This window comes from Oculina patagonica, chromosome 2 (assembly GCF_052425735.1).
Source record: "Oculina patagonica isolate OP01 chromosome 2, crgOcupat, whole genome shotgun sequence".
NCBI lineage: Eukaryota > Metazoa > Cnidaria > Anthozoa > Scleractinia > Oculinidae > Oculina > Oculina patagonica.
Genome location: NC_135759.1, coordinates 35,222,406 through 35,237,283, shown reverse-complemented (window position 1 = coordinate 35,237,283; position 14,878 = coordinate 35,222,406). Strand labels below are relative to the sequence as shown.

The 14,878-nt window shown below is 37.2% G+C and overlaps 1 protein-coding gene across 2 annotated transcripts in view; it reads left to right on the top strand.

The window, feature by feature from the left end:
* Positions 1–14,878, top strand: part of LOC144644432 (ubiquitin carboxyl-terminal hydrolase 47-like) — a 32,158-nt gene that overhangs the window by 3,605 nt on the left and 13,675 nt on the right. The window contains exons 3-18 of one of the 2 annotated variants that reach the window (XM_078503908.1): positions 121–217; positions 661–739; positions 981–1,047; positions 1,181–1,260; positions 2,998–3,057; positions 3,489–3,578; positions 6,654–6,707; positions 6,822–6,863; positions 7,284–7,381; positions 7,497–7,533; positions 8,741–8,962; positions 9,311–9,390; positions 10,511–10,562; positions 10,778–10,854; positions 11,502–11,670; positions 13,845–13,949. In XM_078503908.1, the coding sequence (XP_078360034.1) occupies positions 121–217; positions 661–739; positions 981–1,047; positions 1,181–1,260; positions 2,998–3,057; positions 3,489–3,578; positions 6,654–6,707; positions 6,822–6,863; positions 7,284–7,381; positions 7,497–7,533; positions 8,741–8,962; positions 9,311–9,390; positions 10,511–10,562; positions 10,778–10,854; positions 11,502–11,670; positions 13,845–13,949 (1,409 nt within the window). Of the gene's footprint in view, positions 1–120; positions 218–660; positions 740–980; positions 1,048–1,180; positions 1,261–2,997; positions 3,058–3,488; positions 3,579–6,653; positions 6,708–6,821; positions 6,864–7,283; positions 7,382–7,496; positions 7,555–8,740; positions 8,963–9,310; positions 9,391–10,510; positions 10,563–10,777; positions 10,855–11,501; positions 11,671–13,844; positions 13,950–14,878 lie in introns of both variants that reach the window. The other variant, XM_078503907.1, reaches the window with a different exon arrangement.

Below are 14,878 nucleotides of genomic sequence, written 5' to 3'. Positions count from 1 at the left end.
TCCTAGACCTCATTGTGGTATCTTTCGTTTTGTTCCTCTAACCTTGGTGTCAAGTTAGAATTTTAATGGAATCAAAATAGCATAGCATTGATTTTATTATTTTTAATATTTGACTCGTAGGATTTGTTGGTCTTGTGAACCAGGCTATGACATGCTACCTTAACAGCTTACTACAGACACTTTTTATGACCCCAGAATTCAGGAATGCTATTTACAGGTTGGTACTTGGTGTATGTCATTTCAATAGCTACCTTAAGATTCAAGTAGGAGTACAAGATTGAATACCAGTACAACTTTTCAAACCTGTTCTTTCTTTCAATTGACCATGTTATGTGCCAATCTTGAACCTATAGTCTTCCATTCTACTAGTCAACAACAGAGAAGAGCAAGGGCTTTGGGAATGTACTAACTGGATTGAAATTTGAAAGTGGTACTTATACTTGATCTTGTACTCATACTCCAATCTAAAGGTCACTGAATAAATAAGTTACTGTTAGTAGTAAATCCAAGGTGTTAGTTGCCAGTCAATTCAAGATTTGATAGTTTTGGAACTTAACCCTATTGTCAACACCTGTCTGTTGGTGATGTATTAATGTTTTAAGGAGAATTTTGACATTGATAATTTTGAGGAATAAAGGTTGTTCATGCATTATTCTGTAGGTGGGAATTCACTGGAAATGAAGAAGAAGCAGCCAAAAATATTCCTTATCAGCTTCAGAAGTTGTTTCTCCACTTACAGGTAAATAGTCTTGAGTTTTTAAAGTAACACTGACTGAAGTGACTGAACATTTACTGTGCTGTGCAATGTAAGTGAACTGATCCAATAAATTAAATGCCTAATTACAAAGTGTTACAACCCCTGAGAGAATATTTACATAGTATTTATTTTATTCTTCAGGGGTTCACATACATTTAGAATGCCTCAAGTGCTTGACTTTTTGTTTGTGTGACTGTAATTAAATCACATGATTACTTTTCAGACAAGTTCAAAGAGAGCTGTAGAGACCACTGATGTCACCAAGAGCTTTGGATGGGACAGCAGTGAAGGTATGTTAAAGTCATTTTTAAAGATTGTACATGTACATGACTTGTATGTGTTTGCCTATAGTCCAGATGTTTTAACTATAATAATAAAAAAATGCATCAACTGCTCTTTCATAATTTTGTCTTTTAATTTTAGCTTGGCAACAGCATGATGTTCAAGAACTCTGTCGAGTCATGTTTGATGCTTTGGAAAGCAAGTTCAAAAACACTGATCAGGTACATGTATGTCACACAACAAAGGAGAGAAATAATTTAGACAAGCCTGGCTAGTTCAAGGGTGTGTGTTCCTGCATTGCCCGTGCAGTGGAGCCTGGTCACCCTGTCGTCGCTCATTGATGGGTTGACCATGTTAGTGGGATTTGTCCAGGGTGGGTTCATTTTTTGTCATTTTTAGGCGGTGACGCCTATATGCTATGGCCCGGTGAGGAGTGAAAGATTACTCCAACCGAGTAGCACTGGGAACTAGGCACTTTGTTGTTTACTCAGTTTCGGTACGCCATCTTTGATTGTCAATGAGTATGAATCAACTTTAAGAGCATCCATCGGCAAAACGCGTTTGATTTCTAACGTACAGTTAAACGGAGTTTTGGGGTCAGGGGAGAATGATGTACTGGATAATTGTGAGCTCGCTTAAAGAACTTTTTTACCGTTGTACGTGTATTCGAAGTCGGCATACGTGATGGCAGACTAAGTTAACTGATGTTGAATTTGACGAGTGAAGGCCGGTTAGTGTCATAACTTTTGAAACCTTTCCAAAAGGGAGACCGATGGCAGCAGTATCTTGATTAGATTGCAAAGGTGAGCTATCTGAAATCATTGTTTGCTTTGACGTGCATTGTTGTCGATAATATTTAACTTTTCCCTTCGCGACTCGCCATCTTCCTTTTACTGCTTTTGATAATATTTATTCGGGTATTTATCTCAAGCCATTAAAAATAACACAGTGACGGTATCCGTATTCCTATTTGTACAAGAAGCCAGAGTTCAGAAAGAACTTCTACCCTATTGCTGATTTAGCTGATCTAAAATGTTTTGTTTGATAAGTTGCATAAGTGCATGTAAGTGATTCTAGTAAGCGGTGTTGACTTCATTACATTTCAGACCATTTCAATATGGAAATGTCACACAATCTTCAGTATCGACTAGGTGTGGAAATCAATCCTGGGCCTTTCTGTTGCTAAATGACGAAGTTCATAATGATTTAATGTATTTATCTTATCATACTGTAGGTTTGTAATGTATTGGAGGTTCGTTTTGTAGTCAAGGCAAATAAAAATTAAAATGAATAAGAAAAATGCAATTTCTGGGATCATTGTAAAGCGTCATCGCCTGTGCATGCATGTATGCGTGCCGGTTATTTTATGTGGCTGTAGATAGTAACTGTTGGCCATATTTCTACATGTGGGAGTAATTAATTGAGAATGAAGATCTATGTGGTACTACTATTTCTACCAATACTTGGGTCAACTGTTAGAGCGGTTTTCACTTGAGTGTCGAAAGTAAATTGCGTTTGCTTTGGTTTTGCATTACTACGCTTAGTGATTGGCTTAAAAATCCCGCGCCACTTTCTCAGCCAATCAGGAGTAAAACCAAAACCAATCGTGACTCGCTTGCGCACATTTTCCCATGCTTCGTGCCAGTTACATGTATTTGCTTCGAGTTTTGATTGGTTCACTGGATTGTCTGTGTCCTTTGTGATTGGCTAGTCAGAGTAATTACTTTGGTTTTGGTTTTACGACACTCAATTGAAAATTGCTCTATCCCCCATCAAGGTTCAAGTTAGATTGATTTTTGGATGTTGTTGGCTCTGGAGCCACCATGTCATGACACAATCATAGTTAAGCTATCCAATTAAAAGACATCTATTTGAACAAAGACATGTACAATGTAAAAACTCAAGCATTGATCAGTCCTACTTCAGCTACATGCAATAATTTGTTTACTGTTCCACAGGATGATCTTATCAATAAACTGTATCAAGGAAAACTCAAGGACTATGTGAAATGCGAACAAGTACGTACACACTGCAAGCTTCGTGTGCAGTGGTCTTGCAAAGTGTCACCGTATTAATTTTCTCAATGAAATGCCGGGTACTGAATAAACGCCAGGTCTCCAAGGTGAAGTTAAAAATATGCCTCTCAGGTTTTTATATTTGAAGTATAATAAACCGTAGGTATATCAGGTCATAGGAAGATCAATTTTTTCCCATCATAAGGAGTTCCATTAATTTGTCATCATGTCATCTGGAACAGTAGTTCCCATCTAGGGGAGTGTAGTACTTAATAACATCTGAGCCTTTTCATGGTACCAAACCAGGGATAATAAGATGCGATGCTTGAATCTTGAGCGATTAGACTCCAAAAATGCACTTAAATATTAAGTTATTTTTGGTTTCTACACAAAGAAAGCTATTAATTGTATTAACCTATGACATTCTTCCTTAGTGTGGCCATGAAAGTGCACGGACAGACACCTATCTAGACATTCCACTTGCAATCAGACCCTTTGGATCAAAGCAGGCATTAGGCAGTGTGGTGAGTTCAACTGTTCCAAGTTTAAAGTTTGTTGTAACTTCTCTTACCAGTTGCCATACTTCGTTTTTACAATGTGTGCTCACTGTCTAATCTCAGGGCTGCAAATAACAGTCGGACATTGGCCGACCAAAATTTGCTCATGTCCGACAGAATCCTAAGTGTGGTTGGACATGATGTCTGGACAATTTTTTCAACGTAAATCATTATTTTTACGCCAATGATGAATAAAAATTTGTCCGACCGCAATAATTATTTTGTTTTGTCTGACCAAGATGGTGTCTTGCTAGAACATATGAAAGGCTCCCGTCAAAAACACCACCTGGACTTTCTTGCTAAATCGAACGTTATCAAAACAACTCCAAATTGCGCATGCAGGTTTGTTTACGTGTGCTAAACACTGTCCTGTGTTGCATTCGGCTGGCCTTTTCTTCGTTTTTCAGAAATTATGCATGCAAAAAAAGGCATTTTGCAAGCTTACGTGCTCCCAGTCAGCTAGCAGTCTGAGTTTTCCAACGCATCGCGTGTACATCTTTCCCTGTAGGGTTTTCTAAGCGTCTACGGAGGACGAGAAACCATTTAACAAGCATTTCTTCGACTCGCTGCGCATGTCTTTTGTTGATTTGAGTAGAGTAGGACTGGATACTGCATTGTGACGTAAGGTCACATGTTCTAGAGGCGGAAGAGTTTGAATTAAGGTGGCTCGTACCGGTTTTTCTTGCGTGGGAAGTCTGGTGACTAGCGCGCGCGTCACGCTTCATGCCCACGAGTCACGCGCGAGATTTGAAAAGAAAAACAAACATGGCGGCCGAGTGCGAGGTTGCTTTTCTTCATTTTAAGAAAAAATTCCGCGTTCAACTGAAGTTTTTTCAACAAGAACATTTTAAGTCAACTTAATGTTCGACAGTCAAAATGTTTTCGGATCTCGCTGCTCGAGTTACAAAAGCAAATTCGCATGTGCTACGATCGATCTTGTCGGAGATCGTGACTCAATTCCACTTTTTTCGTTTCAGCTTATTTGAGTTCGCTTTCAAACACATGATTATTCAGACAAAGAAATACTAAACAGTAAGACCTAAGAGGCACAACTGGCGCTAACTGAAACTGGCTAAATTCCATGAAATCCTGAGCCGAAAAGTTTCGCAGACAAAGCGAGGGGAAGTCCACACGTGTTGCGCGCGTATGTGCCCGCAAAGATCAGCGGTAGTCAGAACTGAGCATGAGTAAATACCAAACTTTTAAAATCGAAATTTTAAAGTGCGCGGAAACGCGCGTGGGAATTATTGAGTTCGCGAAGGCTTTAGCAAGAAAACTAACCCGATGACCCCTATTTTTTATTGCCCTAATATTTTCCTTTTATGTAAAGGAAACGCCAGAAAAAATCTAAAAAAATTCTACGAAAGGAATTTTTAATTACATACAAATTGCTCTTTTTTGCATTTGCAAAAAATCCGCTTCGTAGAATTTTTTTAAAATAATTATACAGTTTCTTTTTCATATGCTTAAAGTTATCACGAGAAAAAAAATGGGGGTCATCGAGTTAGTTTTCAAGATATAAGCACTGGAAGCTGAAAAAGGGTCCAAAAAAATCATTGCCTATCGTTGCCATGGTAACCACTGATGACGTAATTATTGGTATTTTGGATCAACAACACAATGGGTAATGTAATTATACAAAAAAATTGTTACGATCTTTAATTATTTTTTTGGCCATTTTCTTCCAAACGTCGCACAGTCAAAAACCTGAAAACTGGTACGAGCCACCTTAAGCGAAATGGCGCCTGTGAAAGTAAACGGAAAAGTTTATAGTTTTAGCTCGATTGCGGCTGTCAGGTGGTTGAAGGACATCATTAAGTCCGAATACCCGTAAGTTTACAGCATCGCTCGAAGAACTGAGTGATGTTTCTGCCTTTGTTTTGTACAACAGCTTCGGAAAAAACGTTGCAAACAAGGTAGTTTGAGCCTGGCCGCATAGAAAGCCTAAAACAAGAGGTTTCTTGCCGGAAACTTCGTCAACGCAAGTTTTACAGGGTCCGCTTGGGTTCTGCCGCGACAAAGTTGCCGAGAAGTGACCTGGTTTTAAAAAAATTTCTTTATAGGTTTGGCAGGGGGTGTTCGCTCGCAAAATTATTTTCTGTGCCTCATTAAATATTCATCAATCAATAAATCAATCAATCGATTCGTGCCTTAGTTTATCTTGTTTTCGCGGGATTTTGTAGATGTGTGATGATGTAAGGAGTGGCGATAGAAGTGAGCGCAAGCCGGCGGCACTTAACTGAAAGCAAAACTAGTATAATGTGACAACACGAGCAAACGTATTCAATCAACAATCAGTCTTTATTTCACTTTCACCTCAAAATTACAGCTAACGGTAACAGATTACAATAGTCTTGCCCGAAACAACAAAAAGAAGCTAACCGCAAGCAGACTGCAGTGAAAGCTAGCCGCTTGAAATGCTAACGCTAACCCTAACCCTTAAACTTGGGTTTAGCTTTTTAACCGTAAATTTGAAATAAAACCCTAGCGTCAGACCCTAACCCTAACCCTTGGGGTTTAGGGTTAAGCTTTTTTCGCTAGGGTTAAGCTAAGGGGTTAGGGCTAGGCCTGTAATCCCAAAACTTTAGCTGACTTCATCGTTTTGAGAAACAAAAGGTTTCCTTTGTTTATCGTTTGTAAAAGAAAAGACAAAAGAAGCAGCGCGAGCAAAAACCTTGTCTTTTTGCATGTGTAATTTTTCAAAAACGAAACAAAGACCAGTGAAATGAAAGACAGGACAGTGTTAAGCACACGTAAACAAACCTGCATGCGCAATTTGGAGTTGTTTTGATAACGTTCGATTTAGCAAGAAAGTCCAGGTGGCGTTTTTGACGGGAGCCTTTCATATGTCCTTTCAAGTGAAAAACATTTGCAACCCATAGTCTGATGTCTACAGTGTACTTCAGTGCAAAAGCATGAGAGTTTTCACCTTGATTAGCTGTTTATCACAATGAGCCCCCTTTAAAACCATTAACAATTGTCTAGTTTCTTAAAAAAAAAACCTTAGAAAAGAATTGACAAAATATGTTTTTCTTGCGATAGGATCATGCCTTGGATAATTTTGTTGCTGCAGAACTCCTGGAAGGTGCAAATCAGGTATTTTGTAAATGATAAACATTGTATTTGTAAGATCCTAGAGTTTTACTTTCATTTGGTTATTAAATTATTTCTAGCTGTGGATAGTAAAATATGCTTTTTCTTTATTTACAGTATTTCTGTGAGAAATGCAACAAGAAATGTGATGCACACAAGGTAAATGTTCTAATTTTATACCAAGAGGTGACATGTACATGGCCCTGCTAATAAAACAAGTTCTTATAAATATTTTTTGATCCTATCATTAGAGAAAATATCTATAACCTCCAGTATCCCTCTAATTTTTTGTTAGTTTTATTATGATTTTGCAATTTGGCCTTAATTGAAATTTTAGCTTGGTAAAAGCCGAATAAATCTAAATTATTATATTCTCTTTCCTGATGTTCTGGTTGGTTCTGGCTTATTGACTTAGGGAGGTCCAAGTTCATTTCTTAATGCCGATGTCTTATCAAGCTGTTTCAACTGTATACCAAAACATGATAAAAAATATTATTGTAGAATATGAACTTCTTATTTTGTACATCTAATTGCTGCTTACTGTTTACAATGTCATTGTAATTTTATATTTATCTACAGGGCTTGAAATTCATCTCCTTCCCTTATCTTTTAACATTACAACTCAAACGGTTTGCATTTGACTATGCAACCCTACACAGAGTAAAACTAAATGACAGGTTGGTGTTAAATGTGAAAGGTTTATCAATTTGTAAATATTGTCTTAATTTATAGTTGTTTTTAAATGTTGCTGACATTTTAATTTCCTTTTTTTGCATATGCTTCTATTATTAGGATGGAATTTCCAAAGTATCTCAACCTGAATGACTTTGTAAGTGAAGAATTAGAAGAGGTTAGAAATGTTTACTTTTACCTGGCTCAACATGCATATTAAGGTCGGCACACACTAGGGGACTACGGGAGGCGCGAAGACCTAATGGTTAGAGCGCCGGACTCCGGTTCGAGCCCCAGCCGGGGTCACTTGTGTTGTGTTCTTGGGCAAGACACTTTACTCTCATAGTGCCTCTCTCCACCCAGGTGTATAAATGGGTACCGGCGACGTAATGCTGGGGGGGAACCCTGCAATGGACTAGCATCCCATTCAGGGGGGAGTAGAAATATTCCTAGCCGCTTAATGCTACGGAAACCGGGATAAGCTCCGGCAGTGTGGGCCGCTTGGCTCGTGGCTTCTCCTTCCTTCCTTTCTACACACTAGGGGGCTAGTCACAGGGACTTGCTTCGGCGACCAGTCCCCTAGTGTGTACCCGCATTTTGCATCGAAATTCTAGTCGCAGGGACCACATTTTTGGTCCCTGCGACTAGTCCCACGAATTAAGCTGGTTTGATTTCTGGGACTAGTCGCAGGGACCGATAGTCCCACAAATCGGTCAATTTTTTTTCCCTGTAAACTAAGAGATAAGTCCCTGTGACTTGTCCCCCTAGTGTGTGCTGACCTTTGGAGAGCTTTCTGTTAGGTGATACTAACTGTTAAATTTGGAAAGTAAACCCTGGGCTTTTGCTCAATGTCCCTCTCAGGTGGCAGGGGGTGCTTATTAATTTTTTTGGGCAGAGATTTATGTTTAAATGTTTGGGTTTCAATTTCGATGGGATAATTTTACTGGAATTTTTTTGTGCATACAAGAATACCACAAATTAAAACTCTCAGAGCATAGCTGTATAAAACCCAAAACAAGTTCTTCTGTTTTTTTTTTTTTTTTGCTATCATGAGGTTTAGTGGCTGCTACAGTGTAGTTAATCACTGATTTCTTCAATTTTTAGAGTTTTCAGTGGTCGTCTTGAAACGGAAATTTAAAGTGATTATCAAAATTTACAAGTGCTTGAAATCACAATCACTACAAGATAAATAATTTTAGAGGGCCACTGGATTGTTAGTGTTTTTATGCTATTCTCGTTAAATAAGACTTCACTTACTTACTTACTAAGAAGTTAGTTGTTGGCCCTTCAGTTTGCTGGAGTTCACTGTTAATATTAACATTTCAAGACCCTTAAAACTAAAAAGTGATATTTTTAAACTGAAGAATGGTGCAGATGAAGATGCCAGCCTGAAAGGGGATTCCCCCAGTAGTACGGAGACTGACAGTGGGGTAAGTGAAGGCTGTTCTGATAATGGCATGTCCACTGAAGATGAAGACATGGACAGTGCGAGTGGAGGAGTCAACAGGTTGGACGGGACCAATGGATTGAAGAAAGTGGAGCTAACGGAAGACTTGGTAAACAGTGGTCTGGCTCATGACATGAAGGTTAGGCACACTTGGTCCCTTGATTATAAAAAATAAATATGGTTTTTCCATATGTTGCAAGGAAGATTAATCCAAATAGAAATTATTTGAAACTGGGTCATAACTACATTTGTTTAGAATTCTCTACTTTTAAAAGGCCTTGTTGCAAGGATAAAAGATATTGACTTTTTTCCAGAAATATTTATGATGTTGTTTCAATTTTTTTGGTTTAAAATTTTTCAAACCAGTTTTCTGTTTGCTATCCTCTGTCTCATAAGCATTATCACAATCTAAAACAAATTTAAACTATTTGCTTTTAATTAACACTAACATTATTAAATTTTTTTATTTTTTGATGTGTTCTGTTAGGGCCCATATTGGTATGAGTTGTTCTCAATAATGATTCACTCAGGCAGTGCCTCAGGAGGACACTATTATGCTTACATTAAGTAAGGACTTAAATTAACTAATTAATGTTTGGAAATTTACGATAGGCAACTTCAAAAATCATGCTCAGTTGAGAGATTATTAAGTTCAGGGGCCAGTCATCCGTTTATAGCTACTGGCCTGCCAACTGAAAGAAGGATTTGTTAAGGTCATGGCCCTGAAATAGAACTGAACACAATTTTTTTACCAAACTTCGCCTACTGGTTTATTACGTTAAGGGGACTTAAATTTTGAAATAAAAAAGGGGGTCACCAGATTCGTTTAGGAGCAGGAAGACCTTGTATATTCCATATAATTCCTTTAAAATTCCTCTGCGAGTACCAGCAAAGTACACGTTTTAAGCGATAATTTATTTTTCAAACACAAGAATTGATCTGTTTTCATTTTACAGAAAGAATTTGATCGCTACACCCAAAATATGAGAAAAAAAATTGATAGGTCACCAGACTTGTTTACGAGAAAGCGACAATTTACTTCTCTCGCAGACTAAGCCACATAGAAAAAAGCCGCCATTTTGTTTATGTGCGCGCGCTCGCGCGCGCTTATTACGCATAAAATTCTGCGCAGTAAGGATGCGCAATGCAATACAGGGCAATGACCTTAAATTGTGACTGTGAAAGTCACCTATACTGTGATGTTCCATTTATTATAGGCTATTTTCAAAAATACCATAATACTCTTTGTTGTCCCTCCAAAATTTTGCATATTAAGCATTGTTTTCAATTTCTCTTGGGACAGCAAAACAATGTATATGCAAAATTTTAGAGGGACAACAAAGAGTATTATGGTATTTTTGAAAATGGCCAATGGTTGATACACCTGTAGTCTGGAAATTACAATAAGGGGAGGGGGAAATTTCTGATTATAGTATGGACATTTTCCAGACTTGAAAATTGTGGAAAACTAGAAAAAGTACATTCGGTTTCTTCAGAATTTTTCTAGACAAATTTTCTTTTTTGGAGTGTGGTTCAGAAACTCTCAATTTTTTATTCGCAATTAATTTATTTTTTTGTCTACATGTAGATGTATGTGTAAACACATTTTTTGGTATTGTTTTTCTCTCATTCTGTTTTGTTAAAAATAAAAGTAAACACTTCTTTTTTCTGTCGTCAATTTTTCCAGGTCCTTTACAAATGGGCAGTGGTACTGCTTTAATGATCAGAGTGTATCAAGGGTGAGTATGATTACTGTGTCAAACATACGTACCCTAGCTTACAGCAAACATGTTCCCTTACACTTGATTGTACACAAAGAGTTTTATTCTTTGGACACACATTTTGCATCAGTTGGAAACTAATTTACACCATCTGTTAAATAATATTGTACATTATTACAAATAGACTATCCAACTTCTTATTTTTCCTTAATATTTTATTTGGACTTAACAAGGTATATGACGATGACATTGAACGTACTTATGGTGGACTTGAGTCATCAAGAAGCTACTATTCATCAGTATACTCAAGGTATATTTTGCTCCAAGCTGAACTTCACTGTATTTTCTTTCGCAGATTACTGTCAGTACAATAGGAAATTCCTCCAAATTTAAATTACCTTAGACTTAATCTACTTCCCAGCTTCTATTATCAGTGAGCACCGCATGGCGTAACATTTGCGTTTGCCATTGTACCCTTCCGCTTAATATCCACCTTGCCACAAGGTTCCTGATAAAGAGTCAGTACAGACTCAGTTGATGTTCAGGAGTCAACTGTAATTTCATCCTGGTGATAACATGCATAGATTTAAATGCAGATCCATGGGAAGCCACCTTCTCAAATGCATTCATTCATCAAGTAAAAACAAAGAAAATCATACTGTGAAGGAGTTTTTAATACCTGGTCTTAATTAGCATAGATACTTACAATTTTATTTCTCCATAAACTCCATAGTCTTTGTTTTGATTGAGAAGATAATTCAAATACACGAGACAGTATTTCATCGGCTATCCAAACACCTTGAATTTTGTCAAAAATACTCCGCTGTGCATCATATTTTCAACTCTCTCCTCAGTGTTTGGATATCCCAATGAAACAATGTCTCTCATGTTTGATAATTATATTACAGTTATTTTTACATCTGTAACAGTGAAAGCAATTTCTGATGACATTTGCAGCTCTACAAATGCATACATGTTAATGTACAGACAAGTCAATTCAGAAAGAAATGCCAAGTTCTTGGATCAATGCGACATGCCAAGCCACATAGTGAAACTAATGTACAAACTGAAACAGCAAGAAGAATTGGAAAGGAAAAAAAAGGAAATGGACAGGTGTATGTGCAAGGTGAGAGTGGCAAGGCTGCAAATTAGTATTTTTTGCTGAAAGGGCATAATAATTATTAGTATATACCACACAAGTGAATAGTGCTTTACACACGCGCTGATTGGTTAACTCGGAGGTGATTAGCAAAGTACTGTTCACCTCCGAGTAGCTAAAAAGAAAAAAACTGCCTTTGTGCGTTGCTTTGTGTACCAAAAGTGATGTTTTGGTCCACTAGTTATTCATCTTGAATGTGTGGTATATACTAAAACAATTATTCACTTCAGTGTCAGTGAATGTGGTGGATATTTACCTCCACTTTGGTGAATAATTGTTAATTATGTCCGACTAAGTCACCATTTTGGTCGGATAAAACAAAAATGTGGTTGCAAGCTTTGTGAAGTTACACTGACAAAAAAGTGACAGCCACCATTGTTAGTTCATTGGACTTTGGGGCTATAGAGTTAATCCTGGCTCACACAAGTGACATACATGTAACAACATGGACATAACACTCTGCATCCTTTAACTACCAGAGGGAACTGCCAGCAGTGATAAGCTGTCTACCTCGGAACAGTGCTTAATTTAATTACCAACAGGTCTACACTGTATCTACAACAGGACATACATGTACTTCACATCAACATGTCTACAATGTGTTGGTCAAGGAGGTTGATAAACCTAGAATGACAGCATCTTGAAACATAATGCTTTAATTGGAAGAGTTGTAATTTGTAAATTGTGTGTGATGTCAGTTTACTCCAAGTGATCAACTTCCATTAGCAACAGCAGTAAATACTGCAGTTCCATTGGACATCCTTGTAATTTAGCATCTGTAATGCAGTTAGTGTGCATGTATCAGTACCCACTAGGTACCTTATTCTTACTAATTTTCGCGCTTACTTAATTTCGCGAAAGTTCGAGAGCCAAATTTCGCGAGTATTAATTTTCGCGATTGCAAGAAAAATTTGAGAAAAAGTATATTAAATTACGCGATTTTGTCAGTGTTTTATGGAGCAGTCGTCATCAATGTGACTACAAGAAGCTAACCTGAAATCATACCCTCCCTCCCTACTACTGCTGCGGGGGAAGGAGGGCATGATACATTTGCTTGTCGAAAATCATGTAAAAAAACCAGATTCTGGTTTTTTGTCTGATTGGTCGAGAAACAATACTCAATGGAGCGGTGTGGACTGATTGGTTGTCATAATTCAACGAGAATTCCGGTCAGAAGCTGGTTATGGCAAGACGAGTCACGTTTACTGCGAGGACGAGTTCTTTTCTACGTTAGCTGAAGCCCTAACAGATTTCAAGTGTAACTCTCTGAAGCAGAACAAATAGAGTGAGCGACAATGCGTAATTTTTGTTCCGTGTAGATGTTTTTGTTGTTCTTCGAAAACAATATTCCAGAGATGTTGGAATGTTTACAAAAGCGACGGATCCTATCTGCCGTAAAACAGCTCTTGTCGGTGAATTACTTTTTTTGTGTGTGTAAGCTGAAATAAAAGGACGGCATCCAATACAACTGATAAATATATGTTCGCAAGCGCCATCTCACCTTGCTACTAAAAGCATTTTTATCTCAACACGGCGAAGTTTAAATACAGGCTATACATATGTACAATTTTTCTCCAGACGTTTTTCACGCCTTGTAGAAATCCGAGTCTCAAATTTGCCGCCAACTACAAAGAGTGGTTTGACAGTTCGACGACACATTAGTTTATTTAAATTAGGGGGTGGCTGGCGGCCGGTTAAATAAATGTATCAGGCGTTCTTTTTTCCCTCTCGCTTTCGTTAAAAGAAAAAAAGAACGCCTGAACGCAGGTTAACAAGAAGCCTGCAAACAGAAACTTTGGTGACTGTACTAAAGAGGTTTTGGCCAATTTACTAGAGCGAAACAGTGATGAGAGGAAGGGTGCTAGTCAAAGACAAAACAAAAAGATATTTCTAAAGGTAGATAGTTGCAGTTCCAAACAATTAAATTTTTGTTCTTATGATATAAAATATGGTATTAATTTTCGCGTGTTTAAATTTCACGCAATGTTTTCTTTGCGCATACTAAATTTCGCGATTATTTTGAAATCGCGAAAATTAGTACTCGCGAAAATAAGTAAGAATAAGGTACAAAATTTTTTGAGTGTTCTTTTCACTGTGTTGTTTATTTATTATAAAATTAACTTTGCTTAATTTTGTTTTAGATCAAAATGTTTTGTGAGCATCCCGTCAGCAAGAGAATGATGGAACGTAAATTGGAAATTCATAAAGATGACACACTGAAAGAAGCTGTAGCCATTGCTCATAAGGTGGATTTATTAATTAAACTACATTTTATAAGTCAAAGTTTTACTTTATTTGTTTAAGTGCAAACACATGACTGCAATGTTTTATGTCAACTTCTTTCATAATGAAAAAATAGCACTGTATAAACAAAGCATTAGTTATTAATAATAATTAATAATAATAATAATAATAATAACTATTATTACTGAGCGATTGCAAAATACCTATTAAAGATGAATTACAGTCCGTACTGCGCAATCTCGGCTGCAATGTTTATGTGAGCCTCACAAACAAAGCAAAACTAAAAATTACGTGACAAACTTACCTGTTTCTTCATTTTTAAAATAACGCCAGATATCCTTGCAGAACAAATAATAACAAGTAGAAGAACCTTGACGCTATTTCAAACCGACGTTTCAGCTCATCGGAAATTCTTGAACGAAGCGAACTGTAATATGGCGGACTAAAAACACTTCATGTATGCTGTCAACGAAGTGCAACGTTTTAACGAATTCAAAACAAAAACGAAAACAAACCCCGAGTCTGCGCAGTACGGACTGGAAATCAGCTTTAAGTAAGCATACATTTGAATGTCAGGAGAGTATCTTGTTATTTGATGTGACCTCCCCTAGGAGTTAAGGCTGTGAGATGACTTGTTGAACCCTTTAAGTCCCATCAGTGATCAATATTTAATAATTTATAAGAGTTATTAAAGTTCTTAAAATCAAAGCCTTTTCGACCCTAGGTCATTTATAATTTATAATCTATAATAATTTATTATTTCTCCCTACAACATCAACAGACGATTATATTAAAATGAAAAAGGTTGGGAGAAGCAAGGAAGTGATCCACAAAAACAAATAACCTGATTTTAAACAAAATAATTTTCCCTAATTAATAGGTATGACATGTATAGAGATAGTAAGAGAATCTGAAAGAGTTATAAATTACA